This window comes from Petaurus breviceps, unplaced genomic scaffold, assembly GCF_028583685.1.
Source record: "Petaurus breviceps papuanus isolate PSGF00001 unplaced genomic scaffold, PetGlider_PUasm1.0 37, whole genome shotgun sequence".
In the NCBI taxonomy this organism is placed as follows: domain Eukaryota; kingdom Metazoa; phylum Chordata; class Mammalia; order Diprotodontia; family Petauridae; genus Petaurus; species Petaurus breviceps.
The window spans coordinates 57,682,439-57,705,164 of record NW_027186296.1 but is presented as its reverse complement, the minus strand read 5'-3'; the positions used below and the strand labels follow the sequence as shown (position 1 = coordinate 57,705,164).

The 22,726-nt window shown below is 34.5% G+C and overlaps 1 protein-coding gene and 1 long non-coding RNA gene across 4 annotated transcripts in view; one reads left to right on the top strand and one right to left on the bottom strand.

Moving 5' to 3' along the window:
- MCTP2 (multiple C2 and transmembrane domain containing 2) overlaps window positions 1-22,726 on the top strand; it is a 268,641-nt gene that overhangs the window by 136,173 nt on the left and 109,742 nt on the right. For 2 of the 3 annotated variants that reach the window (XM_069098511.1, XM_069098510.1), the window contains exons 11-14: window positions 5,610-5,796; window positions 8,395-8,488; window positions 19,477-19,579; window positions 20,890-20,992. In XM_069098511.1, the coding sequence (XP_068954612.1) occupies window positions 5,610-5,796; window positions 8,395-8,488; window positions 19,477-19,579; window positions 20,890-20,992 (487 nt within the window). The remainder of the gene's footprint in view (window positions 1-5,609; window positions 5,797-8,394; window positions 8,489-19,476; window positions 19,580-20,889; window positions 20,993-22,726) is intronic. The other variant, XM_069098512.1, reaches the window with a different exon arrangement.
- Window positions 9,926-22,726, bottom strand: part of LOC138169230 (uncharacterized) — a 28,626-nt gene continuing 15,825 nt past the window's right edge. Inside the window, exons 2-3 of the long non-coding RNA XR_011170297.1 lie at window positions 14,281-14,384; window positions 9,926-10,065 (exon numbers count right to left, since the gene is read on the bottom strand). This is a non-coding gene — a long non-coding RNA (uncharacterized lncRNA). The remainder of the gene's footprint in view (window positions 10,066-14,280; window positions 14,385-22,726) is intronic.

Here is a 22,726-nt window from a genome sequence, read left to right as displayed (position 1 = left end):
ATTTAAACGGCCAGCTTCTCACATTTCATGTTCATATGTATTACAAATCCATAGATATTAATGTATTCTCTATATTAATAGTAAGGCATGAAACCTACTTTAAACCTAACTAGATTTCAAGGAAAAGGGAGCAGGATGATAGAGCAGAAGCCAATACATCATAGTGAATGAATATGAAAAAAAACATTTAATCAGTCATAGAATATAGAAATATCAAATTCTCATTAGAAAAATCAACCTAAGATAAATTAAAATGACATTAAATCAAGATATTATTTAGAAAAGGAAGACAAGATTTTCTTTGAATTTCATGTGAAGCCTCTGATAAATATTACAGTATCTACCCACTCTCTGTCAAGCAAGAATAGTGTATAAAATATTGAAAAAAAAATAACCTACAAAGTAGTCTTTTACTTTGGTTAGTGCTTCAGAGTACCTAGTTAGTGCCCTGTCTTGGGTGTCCACCTTTCACCTTCTGGTAGTTAACATTTTTCTGCTTCACATGAAGATAACTGCAATGCTCTAGGCTGAATTCATTCTGGTTCCCCCTCCTCTAATTTGTCCAGTGAGTTCCAGTTCTTCTGTGAATTCTTAAGATGTTTAAATAAACTGGAATAATTCATGATCAGGTTGACAGGGAAGATTTGGAGCATGGGGAGGTTTGTCTACAGGATGTATTAAGTTGATATCCCTTTAGGTCATGTGTATTGTGGATCACTCAAAATGTTTATCCTAGGAAGACCTGCCTAAACAGAGGGTAGATAGGAGTAGGAAAAAAAAAGTTGGTCCATGGAAGAGCCCTTTTATTTATAAATAAAAATTGATGCTTGGGGGTAGTAAATTTGTACTTATATCTGTTATGATATTATTTGATTAAGAAACACATTTTTTCTTCTCATGCCCTACTTCTTTATTTTAAAGAAAGTTATTTTTACAAGATTTTTAAAAATGTACATAGCTAGGTTCAACTAACCTAGCCAAACCAACAGAAGGTAAAGACCTTGAAGTCAGGACTACTTGCATTTTTTTCATCATATCCCCAGCATATAGCTTGGCATGGACTATATGATTAATGTATGTTTATAGAGCCACATTAAGGTTTTCCATTTTTAGTGAAGAGTTGCTTAAATTTTTTCATGAGCTTTTCTGTTAGAATGACTTTTGGTCTAATAGAGTTAACTAATGATTACTTTTCATGAATTATAGTACATATGCAAAAGACACATTTGACAAAATTTTGCCTACCTGATTTAAAAACAAGTCAATTTGGCCATTTCATTCAGTTTAGTGGAAAAATTCACTGCTCAAATAAAAATGAATACACAGTCTCCCCATGCCATTAGTACTGAAAACTTCAGCCCTGCCACTATCAAAGACTTATTTTTCACAATAATATTTAAAATTTACAGATTTTTTTTCATTTCATCATAAAGTGAAGGCTTAAGTCTTCAATTACATTATCTTAAGAAATACATTAAAACATAAAGCTGATAAATTTCATAGTGGAATAAAAAAATCAAGAGGTCTGTTTACTATGGAATATCTTAAAAGCAATATACAATTTATTTTACAAATTGTTTATTTCAAATACTTATTTCTTTGAAGTCATTAAGGGGGATTTGTAAATTCCTAAAGCCAATTCAGTCTGCTCTTCTCTTTCCATTCAACTCTGCGTCCAGCTCTTGCATTTTTGTATATCCAAGATACACAGACTGATGAACAAACTCTAGGTCATCTGTACAAATGCATGTCAAGAACTGAGTAAATACACTTTATTTGGTATTAATGGTATTGGTCACAATGGTATTGATGGTCATGGCAAAATATTTTGTGTTGTTATGAATCTATTCCAGTAGGTTCTGCATTGATTTACTGGGAGCCAATACAATTATGAGAATGATTTTTGTAAACCAATATATCAAAGCTCCTATGTTTAATTGATGTATGTGTATATGTGTGTGAATATATGTCTTTACAGTATCACGGAATCTGAGTTAGAAGGGACATCAGGGGCCTTCTATTCTAATAGTATATACCTACACAAGAATTTCATCTCTATACATGCCTAACTTTTATTTGAAAAAGCTTCTAGTGACAGGGAATTCACTACATACCAATGCAGCCTATTCCACTTTTGGAGAGCTCTAATTGTTACAAAGATTTTTTTTTCTTTACATCAGACCATTACTCTTAGTTCTGCTCTTAGGAGTCATGCATTAAAGTCTAATTTGTCTTTCATATGGCAGCCCTTCAGATACTTGAAGGCAGTGATTATATCCCATCTAAATGTTTTATCCTACATGATAAACATTTCTTATTCCTTCAGATGATCCTTATATGGTGTGATCTTGAAGCTCTTCATCTTTCTGGTTATCAGATGGTAACTGGGCACTGGAAGAAGCTAGGTAGCTCAGTGGATGAACCTGGAGTCAGGAAGACCTGAGTTCAAATATGGACCTCCGACACTTACTAGCTGTGGGACCCTGGGCAAATCACTTAGCCTATATTTACCTTAATCTACTGTAGAAGCAAATGACAAACCCACTCCTCTATGCTCGCCAAGAAATGCCCATGGACAGTAATGGTATGCTGTGGTCCACAGGATTATGAAGAGTTGGACATAACCAAATAGTTTATCGACCCTAGGGGGTTATATGCTTTTGATAGTCATGGCACTACTTAAAACATTTTGGTATTTTCTGTTTTTTACTTATGTTCTAAAATTACTAAGTATAATCAGTTGCCGATTAGCATTGGTTCCATCACCAGAAAATCTCTCTTTTATTCCCTTCTCTACACTCACATACTTTAGTTCAGGTTCTCATCATCTCTCACCTAAATTATTACAATGGCCTTTTAATTAGAGATTCAGCATTCAATCTCTCCCTTCTCCCATCAATTCTTCATACAACCTTCAAATCTCTATATAAAAAGGTCCAGTGTTCCCTCTTGACTCTAGGATCAAATATAAATTCTTCAATTGGGCATTTGAAAAACTTTTACAACCTGGCTCAAAACTACCTTTTCAGGCTTCTTGAAATTAATTACCTTTCCCAGATTCTACATTCAATCCAAATAATATGCTTGATGTTCACAATACACAACAATCCATCTCCCTTTTCTGTGCCTTTGCCTATGCTAGTCCCCAGGCCTAGAAAACATTCACTTTTTTATCTCCTAGAATCTGTAACTTCCTTGGAAATTTAATTCGAGTGATATCTTCTTCAGAAAACCTATCCTTATTTGTCTCTCTTACCCTAGTTATTAGGACTACTTTTCAGAAATAACATTATACAACACATGTATGTGTGTGTAAATGTGTAAATATATGTATAATATATACATGAATATACATATTCACATACATATATAATTTTGTGTATATTATATATAGTTATATATATACATGAATGTAGTTACAAGTATCTATGTAAAGCGTTCTATAGATACTTATAACTAGATAGTTACAGCTGTATATCTTGAGAGTCTAATATTCCCATGTATGTCGATAACTATGTAATATTCAAAGAGACTCCATCTCCAGACTGCAGGAAATTTCACTGACTCTCCTTCATACCTGGAATTCTTTCCCTCCTCATCTCTGCCCCTGGTTTCTTTGGCTTCCATGAAGTGCCAACTAAAATCCCATCTTCTACAAGAAGGCTTTCCTTATCCCCCTTAATGCTAGCACATTCCCTCTTTTGAATATCTTCATTTTAGTCTATGCATATCTTGAGTATTGTTTGCATATTATCTCCCTTATTAAGCTCCTTAAAAGCAGGAATGGTCCTTTCTCTTTCTTTGTATCCTTAGCATTTAGCACAGTGCTTGGCATATAGTAGGTGCTTAATTAATGCCTTATTATGTATATAGAACATGAGCTTCTTTAGGGCAAAAGCTACTTTGCTGTGTCTTTGCACTCCCAGGACCTGATAGTGCCTGGCATGTAGGTTCTTAATGTTGTCGAATGTATGAATCAATGAATGAATGAATCCCTCGGAAGTCATATTTGTTTTTTAAAAACCAAAATCAGTGTGTAATTCCAGCCTGACCACTCACTTTAATCAGCAGCACTGATTCTGATTAACTTTTGGTGGTTTCTAAAACAACAAATTTAACCTCAGAAACCTAACACTTGTTGCTCCTAACAATATCATTGTATATTTTTGTCTTTGCATCTTTATCATCTAACTTGGTACCTGCTGTGTACTAAGTGCTTAATAAATGCATGTTGATATGTCATTACAGAAAGCTGTTTTTCCTCACTCCCGATACCCACCTACAGTTTCATTTTTTAAACAGGAAGTTGATTTCTTAAAAGAGAATGTACAGGAATATAAATCTTTATATGCATGCAGAAGTGAAGATGAGCTAAAAAAATACTTTCTTTTGAGGAAAAAAAGTTTGAATGTTTTCTCTCAGAAATGACTAAACTGCAGCTTTATATTACATACCACCTGACTGAAAATTTTACATTCTTTAAATATACTTACATGTTACCAATATTTAACATTATCTGCCTACATATAAAGATTGGTGATAAGGGAAAATAAGACATCAAACCATTTGACCATCAATGCTATATGCTTGTACATGGTCCTGCTCTGAAACCTTTAATATTCATTTTCATTAGCAGCTACGGGAAGAACAGAGCATGGAAAAAAGCTACACATTATTGTACCAGGTACCTAACATTTTCTCAAGGCTTAACCCTCGCAGTAGTAGCACCGTATGTAAACAAATCAAGTGGGGTCCAGGCCAACCTGGAGTGTTTTCAGAGGCAAAAGCACATAAATGCTTTAGCACCTCAGTCTCTTTTCTGTGTGTTTGCTTCTGTATTTAAATGTGTTTGAGGTTTTCAACATTCCCAGAAAATTGGCTGTTAAGAGGCAGAAAACATGCAATTTATAGCAGATGGGTACAAACTCTGCCAGCAGTACAACTGAAATGGGATCAATCAACAGCACTTCATGCCCCATTTATCCAGAAGAAACCCACCTGGGGGAACCCTGTGGAATTTTTGCCTATTAAGAAACATCTTAACAAGTTTTCTTTAAATAAAAACTTGCCAGTTGGCATTAATCTGGCAGAAAATGGTTTCTCCATTAACCATCTCTTTGTATTTCTCTTGTTCTCTTTTTAAAACCATTATCCTTTGTTCTATTTACTTGTAAAAGACTAAGCCTGGAGAGGAGCCCAGATTAATAATGCCCAACCTTTGAAACTGGTTTCATTTGTCCAATTGACTTCATCCAGGTTAATTTTTTTTTTTGTGCGAGGATTAAGCTCTCCTTATTTCTCCCCAATTGCTAGACCCTTATTTCTTTTCTCTGTCTTCCTTGTTCTTTCTACCTCTTCCTAGTCTTAATTTTAAAGTGTGTCAGACCAGCAATGTGTATTACGAGCCTGGGGAACACCTGCAACCTTCACTACCCTTCAGGGAAATGGAGCAATAAATCGGAACCCAGACTTTGTGAGGTTTCTAAAAGAGACTGGCCTATGCAGCAGTGTGATTTTAAAATAAAAATCAGTTGCTTTTGAATGTTCTAAAGGAACCATGAGTTAATCACCCCTTTCCCCTTTCTTTTTGATTCACTAAAATGTTATAGGTGTAAAGTGGATATTGCAGCCCTCCCACTCAAGCAAGACAATTGTTTAGAGCTGCCGCTGGAGAACCGTCTTGGCTCATTGCTCATACTGATCACACTTACACCCTGTTCAGGTGTCTCTGTCTCTGATCTCTGTGTCTGCCCCTTGGCAGACCCCAGTGAAAGAAAACAGATTTCCCAACGCTATGTGAGTGTTCTGGAGTGATATGTCACTTTTCTTTTAAACTAAAAAAAAAAACCATAATATTTATGATTAAAACCATCATTAAAAAGGAATCTTTGTCCAGAGTGTAATTGTTTGCCTCATAAAAGAGGAGTTAGCACAGTTGATAAGCAGGTAAAATGAGATGCCATTTTGCTTGCTTATAATATGTGGTTTGATGTTTTTAAGAGAAAAGGTGTTTTCCAGTCTTAGGTTTTATGTAGGTATCATACAAAATAGTTTTGTGGATTGTAGGAGTAAACTTTACCTTAGAATATTTACAAATGCAGTTGTAATCATATGTTTCATTTATCTCTTTGAAAGTTACTGATGATGTACTCATGAATATTTGAAAAAATATATGCAGTCCTTGTGAATTTTTACTCCTTATGGCTATATGGTATGATATCAGCAATTATCAGTATATAATTTTTCAATATAGTATATTATAGTATATCTATATTAATCTAAATGGTCACTTTTTTAAATGAATGGTTTTTGTTACCTGATTTTATTGTCTATGAGCCACTACTCTACATTCTTATTCTATAAGTTAACTTTATACATCTAAAGTTACATTGACCCTAGTAACTCCTCAGTTAATGGGCATGATTAAGGAATGGTGTGTTATAACTGCAGGTTAATCTCTTCATATATACAATGAGATGCCCATCAATGTAGATGAAAAGACCTGATGTACTCTAAACTCGCTCTCATGTGCCTAAATACATTAACTAATCTCTTAGTTATATTTCTTTTACTTTTCCTTTTTTTCCTTTTGGAGACAGGGTTACATGACTTGCCCAGGGTCACACAGCTAGTAAGTGTCTGAGGACTGATTAAACTCACATCCTCCTGACTCTAGGGCTGGTGCTCTATCTACTGCTGCCCCTCTTCATTATATTTCTATGGAAATATAGAACTTAACCAATTATAAGTCTTTTAAAAATACTTTTAAGAAGATCTGTGAAAGTTCAAAGTTAATATATTTGATGACTTTTTTTAAGAAAAATAAACTTAGAGTATTAGGACAATGTTAGGATATAACATTTTCAGAAGTCCATGAAAAATCACAGTTACTTTTTCAGTGACATCAGATACTTAAGAAGCTAGAGGTGGTTCTAAAGAATAATTGAGTTACTTGATTAAAATTATCAGGTCTAAGAGGCAGTATTAAAAATATAACTTGATGGGGTGGCTAGGTGGCACAGTGAGTAGAGCACCGGCCCTGAAGTCAGGAGAACCTGGGTTCAAATGCAGCCTCAGACACTTAACATTTACTAGCTGTATGACCTTGGGCAAGTCACTTAACCCCAATTACCCTCCAAAAAGCATATATATATAACTTGAAGTTTCTCTTGCTCACTAACTAGTAGAATTTTCTAAATTTGAATCTTAATCCATTCTTTCTCTTCCCTTCTACCCCAAAGCTCGCTAGTTAAAAACTAATCTTTTCTATTACCTTTACAGATTTTTTTTTACAAATGTGTAATTTAATGAGTACTAGCCTAATTTTCTCATTTTAGATAAAGAGTTAATTGTATTTACTTAAGCATGACAAGTCTTCAGTCCACAGTTTCTCAGCTTGTTAAATTTCATTCATGGCTGTAAATGACAGCTATTTTCCATTTTTCAGCAAATATCTTTCTTCTACTGTGAAGAGATAAATGGGCAGTTTTTTCAGTTTAGGGTCTTTAGAGTATGGCAAAGTCATTTGCCACAATCATTTAAGTCCTGGTGGTTTGAAAGGTTCTGCTTATCCATATGTCAATTAATCAAGGTGTCACTGTTTAAGAAGCAGTGATAAAAATGTAAAACTAATAGTACTCTCATTCACAGTAATGATTAACAAATGACGATTGAAGATTTAATTCATAAAAATTGAAGGGAAAAGAAAATTTTCATTAAACACTACTGAAAAAAATACTTAACTTCTGATTTTTGAATTGCTTAAAAAGTGGATTCCATGTATCTCCTTAGTAGAATTTAAACTCAATTACTTTTGGGGCTATTTTAGGTTATTTATATCCCCACAGCCTAGTCTCATGCCTTACATGCAGTAGGCACATAATAAATGTTTATTGAATTGAACTGAATTTCCATTGGTAGGAATGCCTGTTCAGAGACCAAGTTCCACTATTCATGTCTATATGTTTACATTTGTGGGATCAGAATAATGGGAACTTTCAGGGAAGTTCAGAGTTGTTTTAGCAAAGAAAAAGAAATACTATCTGTAACTTTGTAAACATTTGCCTTTGTTGAAAGAGGGAGAGTATGTCCAGTATCACCAGGGAATGACGTTAAAGAGAGATCTTATGCGGTCATAATGGTTTCATTTTGAAGATGCAGGTGATTAATGCTCAACCATTTGCATTTTATGTAGCAGATATGAATGCCTATTTTGTTAATGGGTCCATTTTCTTAATGGGTTTAGTTGATTTTACCTGCATTTTTTGCAGCTCTTCTTTAAGGGTATAAAAGGGAAGATAAAATGAAAACGTTCTTCCATAAGATTGAAATGCCATTTAAAGAGTATATCAATGAACTATTTTTGTACTCACTTAATTCCTTTTTTCTTCCCAGTGCTTACAGAACTCCCTGAAAGATATGAAGGACGTAGGCATTTTACAAGTGAAAGTTTTAAAGGCATTAGATCTCTTAGCTGCAGATTTCTCAGGTACAGTATACTTTCATTTATTCATTAATATTTATTTCTCTTTTGGTCTATTGGTGTCATTGCTTTTCCACCTTCTTTGTGATCTAATGGCAGTGGAAAAATGTGATGAGCTAGGGAAGTTTATAATAAAAGCATTCTTTGAAAGATAGGGTCTTAATCAAATTTATCTATTATATTACTTTGTACTAACTTCTTAGAGTAAGTTTCATGATGATTCATTAACAGAGTAAAAATAGCTGACATTTACATAATACTTTTTTTAACCAGGAGTTTTACATGCTATCATGGGATCATCACAATATTCAGATAGGTAGAAAGTATAAGCACTATTATATCAATTTTACAGATGAGAAAATTGAGGCTCAGAAAGATTAAGTGACCATCAAGATCAAATACTTTATAAATGGTAGGACCAGAACCTAATTAAACCCACATCTTTTGTTGCTAGACTCTTTGCTCTTTCCACCCTGAGCACTGCCTCAGGCATTCCAATCCTAAAGGGGTTTGAGATTTTAAGGGAGTAGGTAAATTATGAGGGTTGCTATGTTTTTAATGCTAAGTTAATTTGCAAATAGAACTGATGTGATGGTGGCCATAAAGAATGAGTTATTTTACTTATTTCCTGCCTTTGATCAATTAAAATAAAAACCCTCCCCAGTTCCAGTGTCTTATCTGATATGTCCATCTATACCACAGACAGAATGTGTAGCATATAAAATTTAATCATGACATGTATAATATATACTAGAACAACTTCACCATAATGATAAGAAGAATAATTCACTTTTATATAGTGCTTTCAGGTTTTCAAAGTACTTTCCTCCTAATAACCCTGTGGGATAGATAGGTAGTGATATAGAGTCTATAGCTGGGGATCACTCTATAGATAAGACAATTTTATGAGTTTCTTTTGGAAATTTACTAAACATAAATTCTTGGATGGAGACAGAGACAGTCATGTCTTATACAAAATAAACTCTATAAAGTAAATCATGTGTATATTTATATATGTATGCATAAACAAACAGCCCTTACCCTCCACATACTTATGTTCCATGATGACTAAGCAAAGGTCAGTTTAGGGGCAGCAATTTTGGTTTCCATGGATGTTCCTTCAAACAGAAGGAATCCAGGATTGAAATAGTAAAGAGTTCTTTATAGAAGCTTCATCAGTAGTACCTACCATTTGGGTCTCTCAGCCTAGATTGAACTCATGTCTAGTACCAGTCAGTCCATAGGCTGATCCAAAGATGGTGAGGGAGGAGGCATTAATTTATTGATTTAACAATGTTTTATTTATTTAATGAAAAATAGCTTTTTCTATCAAGTGAAAAGGGTGTTCTTGAGTGTAATAAGCAATCCATTTGGTATCCTAATTTACAAGAAAGTTTAGATGATATTTTTTTAAATCTCAATTCCAGTTCCTTTGATATATTGTAGAATGTACCCCAAGAAAGGATCTACAAATTGCCTGTGGTTCCATCTGAGGTTAAACGTGGCGGTACATCACAGTGAATCCTAGGAGAGTTCACAAAATAAACTCTCATATTCTTTGGAGCCCTCCCATTTAGAGAACCCTGTGGGGAAAAAAAAAACAAAAGTATCTAGTTGATCTGACCACGTGGGTAAGTGTGACATTACAGTTATTCAAGAAAAGAAAGGTTGGCCAGTTGTGAAGATTAAACAGATTTACTGTAAGAAAACCAGCGGTCCCCCTTTTACAGATAAGTGTCCATTTGTAAGCAATGAATAGGGTCAGTCAACAGTTATTAAGCACTTTTCATGTGTCTGGTAATAGGGAATACAAGGCTAAGAAGTCAATTTCCCAATCCTTAAAGAGCTGCCATTCTATCAGAGAAGACATATACACCCAAAAGGAATAGAAATAGGGACTGAAGCAATGGTTTGTCCTAGCAATGCAGGTTAACACCATCTCTGCAATTTATAATCTAGAATTGCCTAAAGAACTGAGATATTAAGTGACTTGCTCAAGGTCATAGAACCAGTATGTGTCAGAGGCAGGACTTGAAACCAGGACTTCCTGGCTTCGAGGCCAGTTCTTTTTGAATGACATCCTGTTGCCCCTTATTCTTACAAACATATATACAAAATTAAGTACAGAGTAATTTTTGACAGGATGCATTAGTAACTGATAGAATCAGGAAAGACTTTATATGGAAGGTGCTACTTGAGCTAAGTTTTGAAAGAAATTAGAAGTTTCAAAAATAGTGAGGAGGGAATAGTGTATTCTATGAATGGGGAAAGATTTTGTAAAGGCAGTGATAGGAAATGGGATGGCCTATGAGAAATAGCAAGAAGGCTTAATTTGGCTGAATTGAAAAGTGTCTACAAGATATCCAATTTAAATTTCCATATGAGCAATTGGAAGAAATGTGATACTAGAACCCAGGAGGGAGAGTTATTCCTTTCCTTTTTGTTTCTTTGTTTCAAAATTTTACTTGCAAATAATAAAACAGGTTATCAAGTATGTACAGCTAAGAGGTGTAGTCAATAGAACTCCAGGCCTGGAGTCAGGAAGACCAGAGTTCACTGTGGCCTCAGACCTTAACCCTATTTATCTCTATCTGTTGAATGAGCTGAAGAAAGAAATAGGAAAGCACTCCAATATCTTTGTCAAGAAAAATCCCAAATGGAGTCAAGAGTCATTTATGACTGAAAAGACTGAACAACACATCAAATATCTTCCTCTTAAGGATCTGAAAGTCCCATGTAAGAGCAAAGGATGGCAGGATAGTTCTTGAAAGTCACTCTTACAAAGGATAGTATTACAGACATAAAGAAGATATTTTCCTGTCAAGAATCAACACAAGTTTACATAGAACTTTGGTTGTAACTCCTGTTTTTCATGACTTGTAATTACTTCTAAGATCTTTTGCTTCGTAATAAATTCCCAGTCAGGTTCTAAATTTTTAATGAGCAACTTCAGTGAAAGGACTTTATTAAAATCTATTGATGATGTTACTTTTGGAGTCCTCTTATCATCTAACAGGGCTATTATTTGCAATTGTGCAGATTGTTGCAGAAGAGAAAATTTAAAGATAACTAAAAAATAGTCATAAACTTTTCCAGTATTTAAAATACTGGCCACTAAACAGATATACTGGAGTTAATTTTCTTTTGTTCTTAAAGGGGTGGCTAGGTAGCACAGTGAATAGAACACTGGCCCTGGAGTCAGGAGGACCTGAGTTCAAATCCAGCCTCAGACACTTAACACAAAACCCTATCTTCCCCTCTCCAAAAAAGCAAATAAATAAATAAAAACAAGAATCAGTAATATCTAAGCCTCTGTTCAAACTTTTAAACTACTTAAATCTGTTCACATATGTAAGTTTTAAAGATTTTGTCAATATAGAAATGGAAGTAATTCATTCTTAGTAAGTCTATATATTAGGTATTAGGTGTTTTAAAATGTGAAATAAGGTAATATTTATATCATGTTTTAAATAATAGTTCTTAGTAATTTTCTGTTTGTTTATTTCTTCTGAAATATTTTAGTATGAGTCTAAATTGTTTATATATTATTCTTTATTAATTTACTTCCAAATATCCTACTGAATTTTATATTTCATGTACTCTGATATTTGTATATAGAAAAGGAAAATTTTTTCTCATCCTAAAACAATTTATCTTTGCTATTATATTGTCCCTTTTATTTGGAAGAAAAACGATCTAGTATTTTCAGTTCTGAAATTAACATTGAGTATTAGCTCCATAAGTGATTATCCTAATGGAAAAGTTAGTGCCCGTCAGACATTTTCTATAGTTTGTCTTACAAACTTATGTCCAGTTGAGTTTAAAATCCTCTTTAAGTAAAAGGTTATTCAGTGTAATATCATTACATTGAGGTAATTCATGCCTGAGCTTTGATTCATGAAGCAAATGACAAATCATGTTTTGAGACTGGTGCCAAAGATAGCTGCTGTGTTATAGTGTAATGCGACCAACACATCCCATTTGGCTGCTACCATTAAAAAAAATAGCATAAGTTCTTAGCACACAAAAAGAGAATCATAAAGATCAACGTTCTCTCCTATGCCATTGAGAAATGATGAGTGCTGCAAGTACTGTTTCCATAATAATGCCTTCCTTAAATGGTGCCATATTTCCTACTCTCCCTAGGCAAGCACTCAGATTTATGAATTAATATTGATAAAAGTAAAATCAGGGTCCCTTTAAGAGCCTAATAAAGAGATAATCAAGAAGACAATAAAGATCTGTAAGGGTTAACTGAAGAGTTATGAAGGAGCTTTAAAACTTTTCTTATGGTCAAAAGAGTATTGTAATTCAGTGATGATAACCTTACCATAGACTTTAACTGCTAAGAGGCATCAGTGACCGCCTGATGACCCTACATCTATTGTTCAAGTGAAAGCACCCATTGTGAGGAGAAAGGATTTTTAAACGGACCTAGATAATCTAATTGCAGAAGAAGCACATAGGAAAGCTATATTGTTTTAGGAGACTTCAATACATACCTTGTCACTTTGAGGACTGACTGGGAGTATAAGTCAGAGAAAGTCAATAGGTGAGTTGGGAAAGGCTACCTTCTGCTTACTGTATACCCTTGAGTATGAATTTAGCTCTAGGACTCTCCTCCAACTAATTATAAAATCCATAATCAAAACCATTATATTTTTTATTAATAATACAAGACTTGCTAGCAGGATTTGATGGAGGTTTGAATGGCTAGGAGTATTGAATTGCTCATTGCCTGAAAAAATGCTTCAGCATCTCACCAATGCTACCACATAGCATTGAGTACTCATAGATGGTTGGATGTGAAACTTCTGGAGAATGAAGAACACCATGGGAAACTGTGGCAAGAGCGACTCATTAGTCCTGCAAAATTGTGGGACCCAACTCAACACCAGTAAGGGAACGCTTTTTGGTTGTCTCTGTAAAAATATCAACCAGGTAGATTACCAAGAGAATAAAAAAAAAAAAACCTGATTCTATCGTTATTCCTGTAATTTGATAAGAATGAACAGCTAGAGTTTTATTTACTGGCCAACATTTATTGATTCCTAGTGATCCAAATAAAAAAGACAACTTGAGAAGCTGGCTTTATATTCTGCAGAATAATTTTCAGATATTTATTTTATCTGGTATTGGTAAGATAAAAAAGTTCTATGAAGATTGCCAGAAATGTGAAACTTTCTGTGCAGCATTGAAGGATGTATAAAGAAGATAATTTAATAGTTATACTAAAGTGAAAAGATAAGATTACCCTTCATCCCTGAGAGGAAGAAAAACTTGAATGAGTTGATATTGATAGCTGGTTGATTTTTCTAATATACATTCCAACATCATTGATAAGGTACTAAGTATAAGGAGCCTTCCAAGACACAAATATATTGGCATCATTTTCAGTTATAAATCAGATTTGGAATAATTTCAGGATTTCAATTTCTTCCAAACCCTTTTACTATCCTATTTTTCAGATTTCCTCCTCCAAATGTCATGGGTTCCTTCTCCCTAGAGATAGCTTAACCAATACTTTCTGGAGGGGAATCTCTTTCAAGTCAGAGTTTGACTAAATGATTTCTGAGGTCCCTTCTACCTCAGAGATTGTGTGTTTCTATAATACAAACCATCTTTTTTCAAGCTGTTGTCCCATACCTTATTATATAGCTGAATTTTTCCCTCAAAATCCTGTGACCCATGATGTGTACATCTCTTTTCCAGTTTAGTGTGGAAGGCAAGTTACCCATTTTCCTACCTTTTTATAAAGACAGAAGAGAACTGGGGGCTCTGAACAGAGAAAGTGTTACCTGCTTTCCATATTCTCCCCATATAAATACTCAGAAAGAAAGTATCTTTGGTGGTAGATCAGCAACTGTGGACATCTCTTCTCTTTCATCCTCTTCTTTCTCCTCTAGAGATACAAACATAAATGTGGTGTTGGCCACCAATCATTTTTGTTTTGTTTTGTTTTTTGCTAACAGAATAACTTGTAGAAATATGACTTAAGCAACATATAAAGTTATGGTAACTCAAGTTCACTCTTCCCTAGGTTCGAATAATATTGGGATTCTCTATGACCTTTTCTTGAATTTTCTCCTTTTTCTCTTTCTTTTCTTTTTGTCTGGACCTGTAATTGCATGGAACTCTTGATAAACAAACTTCAGCAGCCAATATGATTGGCACCTAATCTGTGACCTCTAGTCACAAAGGGATACCTGATACACAGAGATGCTAAGTGACTTTCTCATAATCTCATAATTTGTATGTGTCATAAGCATGAATATTTCTAGCATAATAGAAATATTAATCTTTATCACTTGATTTAAAAAAATTAACATAGATACCACCCAAAATGTGCCTGGCATATGGTCCTTATTTCTGTCCCATGCATTAAAAAAATGAAAATATACTTGGTTAATAGGAGCATCTACCTTTAAAAAATAGTTTGGTTTTTGCACACTAATTTTTGATAATCTAAATAATAGTTTTGTTCATGTGAAATGTCTTTTCTGCCTCACTGAATATCTTGGGTATGCATAAAAGTGCCATTCTCAATAACTGTTGACCAAAAACAGTATTCAGAACACAAAATTATAGAGTAGGAATGCTCTTGGCATATTCTATAACACTGTTCATTTTAAGTAGGTTCTCTAAGTTAAGATCAGTGGCTGTTGTCTTTTGAAACATAGGTCTGTGTAGCAGAAGAGAGTAGTTCCTATAGTTATTGTTCCCCTGGCATATTAATCAAAAAGTCTATTTTCTTGTTTTTCTTCCCATTGTTGGCTTTTGAAGCCATATCCATAGCAATACATCTCTTCTTAAAGACATTCTCATTTCAAAAAAATTTCTGTAATTGAAATTCTTAGAAATCTTAATAGTAACAATTGAATGTTTTTAATATTGTTTGTGAGTATCATGGTGATTTTTACCTAAATCGGGGGAAATCACTTTTTTTAAACTATAAGACAATAACTGACTTTAACAGGAATTCCACTTTAAGACCAAGTGAAAGAAGTTTGTGTAAATTTGAGGAATAAATGTAAAGGTTTTGTGCCTTATTAATCAATTGCATTATGAATATGAAATATAGTTCATTCAATATTGGGGTTGATGAATTATTTCCTTTTTATAGATGAAGCACTTCTCAGACTACAATCTATTTTCTTCATGGCATCTTATGCAGTAAATATCACTAGCTCAATTTTTACCAGAGCATAAGTAAACTAAGGCCCAGAAAGTTTCAATGACTTACTTGCCTATGGTCATACATTTATAAAGTCTCAGAACTAAAAATCAAATGCAAGTTTTTGGACTTCAAGTCCATTCCTTTCTCTACTGTAGCATGCTACCTCAAGCTATAATTATATATAGTTATATACAAGGTAAATACAAAGTGATGGAAACACCCCTAGCAGTTGACTAGAGCAAGAAAGGCTTCATACAAAAGACTGCCATGAGCTGAGAATTGAGGGAAATTGGCAGGATTCTAAGAGGCAGAGGTGAAGGAGTGCATTCTCGACACGGAGAAAAGCCCATAAAAAGTTACAGGCATGGGAAATGCCATGTATGAGGAACAAAAAAAAGACCAATTTGACTGGACCATAGAGTATATGAAGGAGAGTGATATGCAGTAAGGGGGAAAACAATATTTATGCTGAGAACTTTAAAAATATTTTCACATTTAATCTTTACTACAACCCCATAGGTGCTATTATGATCCCCATTTTACAATTGAGGGAAGTGAGAAAGAAGTTAAATGATCTGCCCAGTGCCACAATGCCAGTCAGTGTCTAAGATCAGATTTGGACTCAGGTCTTCCTGGCCCAGGGTTCCATTCCCTGTCCTAATTGCCTAGGCTGAAAAGGTAGGTGAGGGTTTAGATTGTGAAGACTCTAAATGACATAGGGAAGAATTTGTATTGCCACATAGAGGTAATAGGGAGCCACAGAAATTTATTGCATTTGTTGCTCAAAGCCTTTGTTCTAAAATTATTTTAGAGTGTGCTGTACTTGACTCCAATAATTTGAATCACTCAAGTAACTTGGGCAGCCAGGAACATGTTTTCCTTATTGGACCCTATTGGGAATGGGAACTACAGAGCTATTGCTAGGGCCACAATAGAAAAATATTACTCTGACAGCTTCTAGCAGTAGAAGAGGGGATATGTAGGCACCAGCCACAGGAAACATTGATGTGGGTTTGGAGTTACTCTAAGTACTTTAAGTATTTTCTACTGAGAGATTTTTGAAGGGAAGTAAGTCCTTGTCAGTCCTGGTCATACATATATAGGGAACATGCCTAAGTTTGTCATTTTTAATTGTGGAAGGACACATAATTCAGAGAATCTCAGTTCAAATTCCGCCTCCAATACTTAATACATATGTGGCTTTAGGAAAGTCATTTAACTTCTCTAACCTGACTCCAGACCTGAAAATATTTCTCTTCTAATTCCAAATCTCTGATCCCTTGAGTACCTGAATATTGTTTTTACTTAGGGTTTACTAAACATAACTATTTAACAAAAAAATCTGTAGGAGATGAAGATAAGATTTTTATAAATGCTGATAGAAATGTAATACTTTGTAGTAAGTAATGAGATTATTAGATAGCATTAATGATGTGTCTCACTAATTGCAACCCTAATAAGTACAACATTGGTAAAAATCGACATCCAAAATCACTTCTGATAGAACAAGAGAAAACAATTTTAAATTATTTCAAAATGGAAAATATTAATAAGGTTTATTTGAGGCATGGGTTTGGAATTAAACCAGAAATATGTTTAATATTGACATAGTTACATGAAAACTTTGAGACTAAAATCTTATCAATACTCATTTATCTGGAAGATCCCTAGGATGAAGAGAAAAATGTTGAAATAAGTATACATGTGTAATAAGTTGTAGTACTCAAAAATTCATTGAAGCTAATGGTAAACCTTTCCTTCCTTACACCACATTCTGTTACTTTTTATTAAAGATATATCTTTTATTAAAGTGTGTATGTATTTGTTGATAAAAGCTTCTGTTATTTCAGTGGGTTCTTTTGAGAAAGATGGACTAAATTGTAAAAGTATGTATAAGTGGGCATATGTGATGTTAGTCCTTTTATTTCCTGGTACACTACCTTCCTTGTTTATGCTGTAATGAAGCATTTTAATGAGCTTTGACTGAATTATAATCTAAGAGTTGGTTCAGGGTGTTCCTCAGAGACATGTTACAAAAGTTCCCAATTTCTGAGTAGAAGTCTGTTCCTCATTAGCTGGGACAGCCAGAAGTATGCTAGTTCCACAGCTACAGTGCCAAACAGAGAACCTGTGTCTCAAAAGGACAGGCCAGAGAATTTGCCCTGCTGTAGAGTAACCCCAGGGCTTTCATTAAAAGTGTCAGTCTGTTTCACTAGAGCAAGTGCTGATCGCATGTCATGTTGGTACCTCTGGAGGGTAAGCACTGACACCCACTAATGGTCTGACAAATTGTTAAATAGATGATGTAGTTTTGGTTGAAGAAACAAATCACTAAGGCTTGGTATACCTGGGCACGAAACTGTAGAGTGCTTGCTCTCTTGATAAAGATGAAAGCTGTTCTTTCCCATACCAGAAAAACAAAACAAAAGTCTTTGTAGAAGTGGGATCTTGTTGAGAGCTTGGGTTAGTTATGTAGTCATCTGAACATAAGGTTCCTGGCTATCACTATTCCAGATGGCACTGGGTTGAAGGTTCTTTTCAGTCATGGCCCCTTTGCAGTCCTTTAATCAATTGAATCAACTGATCATTGACCTTAGTCCTATGTCTCTCTGTCTCCTTTCTCTTCCTTTGCTCTTTTATGTGGGTTTTCTGTGTATGTTAGTCATTCTATTGATGTGTAATACCTCAAAGTCTTAGTTACTAAATAAATTGGGAATACATAGAGTAACTTGAATGTTTGGACCACCGGGTTAAGAGGGCTCAGTGAACTCAGCATTAAACCCTGGCCCACAGTCCTCCTTAGCCATTTGTTAGAAAAGCATCTGTTGTCCTGTTCCCTATTAATTAATTCTTCTCTAGTCTGTGAAGTGCCCATAAGGATATAGGCGTACAAAATTAGGTATTTGGAGAATGTTACCTAAATTCATTATAGAAGCATAAATTTAATCTGGACTTGAGTCCAGATTGAAAGTAAGGAGAATTGCATCTCCCCTTACTTGTTCTCAGGTTCTGATTTGGTTGTTTTCAGTCTAACAGGTTAAGTAAAAGGCAAGGTGATGAGGCTAGGGAAAATTGAGCAAGAGCAAGGGAATACCTTCTTTTCATTTTAAGCCATACACAAAATTCAGAAATGAACTCTAACATAAACCCTAACACACCCTGAAATTAGCAAAACCTGCCTCCTGCACATTCTAATGGTTTTACTTATGGAAATGAATACATAGCCCATATCTTGGTCCTGTATTAATAAAGACCAATTAGTTCGGTGATCGGCCACTATGATTAGGCTCTGATTCCAGGGCCTCCCTTCTGCCCATGCTCAATTCTTCCTTCATCCTGGTCACACAAAGATTCTATAGGATTTGCCATATCGATGTGATTACCTTTGTATATCATGGTTCATACATTTAGAGTGGGAAGAAACCTTAGAGGACAAAAAATCCAGCCTCTTCATTTTACATAGGAGGAAACTTTCATAGATTAAGTGACTTGCCCAAGGGCTCTGAGGCAGGATTTGGACCAGGTTCTTCCTACCAAAGTGTAACATTCTTCCACAACTCTTTGCCTCTCAAGCATGGACAGGTTATATTAGCATAACAACTGTGCTACCTGGCCACCCCTATGTGTATATTTCTTGGCACGAAACAGCATTTAGTTGGAATGATCTGCAGGCTCTCGTGGCAGAAGGAAAGGTGTTTCAATGATCCACTGATATGTTAGAATTTAGAAGCAGCTAAGGCTGTTTTAGTAAAAGTTACGATTTACATTTAATATAATGGTGCCATGTCTTTGATTTTCATGTATATTTTCTTTTCAGGAAAAAGTGACCCTTTTTGCTTATTAGAATTGGGAAATGACCGACTTCAGACACATACAGTTTACAAAAACCTCAATCCTGAATGGAACAAAGTTTTTACATTGTAAGTAAATGACATTAGCAGCAAAACTAATCAACCTTTTAGTTGTGAGAACTTTAACTCAAGTGACCTATTAATTATGCTGTTGCTTTGTGCAGGTTGAGACAAGGAAGTGGGATTTTGATTTGTTGAGGAAAATGCTCCTTTTTTTCATTCCTTAAGGCTTTTTATGCTTTCATCTAAATGTGCCTAGAGTTAATATTGAAAATAATGATTTTGAGCAAATTATTTAATAAATAGATTAACCAACAAATTAGTTTCTCTCTACCCAGAATAATTCTAGGGTTAGAAAGCCTAATATATATATATATATATATATGCCTGGAGTTCAAGGGACTGCAATTTAACACACATGGTAAAGTCAAAATATCTTAAAGTGAATATTATTTCTGAAAACATACCATTTATGAATTCTCATTGGTTTCAGATGGTTCTTTTCATTCTAGGTAATTTTAGCTATCCAACTCATTTTAATCCCTGCCATGTTTCACAAACTTAAATCAAATAGTTAGAAAGCTTAATAATCTCATATTTACTAGTTTAGATCAGAAGCTGTAACACTTGGCAAGAAGTTGAGTGCTTGTGTTGTTTGAATAAAATAGCCCATTCTTCTAAGAGAACTCATAATATAATAAACTTATAAAGGAAAAAATGGGGTTGATTTGAAATTATGTAGGCCATATTAATAGAAGAGCCTGAAAAATGCAATAGAAATGGTTTCAACTTTGCTGTTAAGACCAGCAAAATTCCAGGTGCCATCAGCCATTTATTTGGGCATTGTGCCCCAAGAACTATTTCATCATAGCAGATTTCTGACTGTAGGTCAATACAGAAAAGTTTCTAGATGCTTATGGAATTGTTCACATCTTATGTTTCAGTTCTGGAACACTGAATCTTTCAGTAAGCTGTTGATTTGAACAGTTCCACTGAAAAGTAATTCCTCAGTTTAATATTAGGAAAGTACAGTTTTTGTTGTACTTTGAAGTAACTCACCCTTACCTCACCCTACTTAGTCATCTTGCCCCTAATATTGTTTCTTTAACAATTCCAGACTGAGTTCACATACACATAAAAAAATGTCATAGAGGAAAAGTTGACTTTTTTATTTTTCATGTGGATGTCTGAACCTTCTATGATGGAAGGTTTGGGAATACAGTCAGTTTGATTTAATTTTTGGAATTTAATTAAATGGTAGTTTTATACTCTAAGGAAATGCAGACTTAATTAGTGAAACAGTTTTTTTTCAGATCTTCAAGGAGCAGGCTTCATTTGTGTGTGTTTGTGTATAACACGCTCTGTTCTTCTTGTTCCAGTCCTATTAAAGATATCCATGATGTTTTGGAAGTGACAGTATTTGATGAAGATGGAGATAAGCCCCCTGATTTCCTTGGGAAAGTTGCCATCCCTTTGCTGTCTGTAAGTTACCATCACTGAAAAAACATTGCCTCTTTCTACTTTGATGGGATTCAATGGATTAGAGGTAGATTTTTTTCTTAGCTAAATTAAAAAATTTGATGGGGAGATAAACAGCAATAGGGTTATTTCTTGGGCAATATTTTGAGGAATTCTTGATATACAAAAGTCTGCCTTTTATCTGATACTTTTGCTAGTTAAAATGTTCTTAAATTTCCCATCATACACTGATAATTTCCATACTTTCAGGTGCCTATACACACACACACACACACTTGTGTATATAGATAATAGATATACATAGACATATACAAAAAGTTAGGGGGAAATATACAGAAACATACACATATGTGAATATATATGATGTATGTATGTGCATATGCATCTATGTGTGTGTGTGTGTATATATATATATATATATATATATATATATATTTAAAGCAATCGGGGTAAAGTAACTTGCTCAAGGTTACATGGCCAGTTATTTGTAGCTGTGGTGCTGAGTATCTGAGCCCAGATTTGATCCAGGTCATCCCAACACTGGAGCTGGTGCTCTTACTTGCTGTGCTACCTGGCCACCCCATGTGTATATTTCTTGGCACGAAACAGCATTTAGTTGGAATGATCTGCAGGCTCTCATGGCAGAAGGAAAGGTGTTTCAATGATCCAGTGATATGTTAGACTTTAGAAGCAGCTAAGATTGTTTTAGTAAAAGAAAGCTTTAAATAGATCTTAATGAAAGCACTCAAAGGAGAAAAAAATGACTAGTGTCCTTTCATGGTAACAGAAAAGAAATATGGTAAAGATGGGTACTAAACTCATTCTACTCAATTTGATGTGCATATCCTTTTTTATTCAATGTATTCTTCTACAGTGACCTTTTATTGACATTTGTTAGTTTCTTGACCAATTTCCTCAAGTTCAATTTGCTGCCCTTGGACTATAATTTGTTGGTATCCATTCTGCCCTCTCTTCAGTCAATGTAACTTTATATATTTTTCCTCAAGAAATACATTTTAAACTGTTAGTACATTTCACTGGATAGAGTTAGTCTATATTTTTAAATGATTCTTCGACATAATATGAAGTGCCATTTGATGTTTACAGGGAAGAGGGAGAACTGGTACACCTCTTAACATCTTTTATTCTGTTTTTGATCACTTTGCTAATTTTTCCCCAAGTCCTAATATCCCTGATGTTACTGGAAGAGAGTGGCTGGAGCATCTGCTCCCCTCTTGAATCTGTTCTTGCCAAATGCTCTATATGATTAACATCAGGCACTGTGGGCTATAGAGGAAAGGTCTTAATTTAGAATTTTCTTTTTCTTTTATTTTATTAGGACATTGTCAGTTATCCCTTAAAGGATTCATTTTTTTTAAAGATGTGAGATTTGGTGAAATTTGCATGCTGTTCAGTTTATCTGGAGGAAAAAGAGTTCTCTGATCTAGTCCCTTTCTCTTTGATCCATTGATCCTTCTAATTAATTCCTTTATGCATATACTTTTATCTTCTTAGGTAAGCATCTTTAATTTCTCTCTTGCTCATAAAAATATTACTTAACTTGGATTTTTTGTATATTATCAGGTAGTTTATTTTTCCCTTTAACCTGTACTGTCCATTTGATAAAAAGTGAGCACTAGGGAAATAACCTGCTAGATTGCTCAATTGAGTACTTCTCTCCTTTCCTCCCATCCCAGAAAAGGATCGGTAATTCTCAAATATTTGACATCTTCAGTA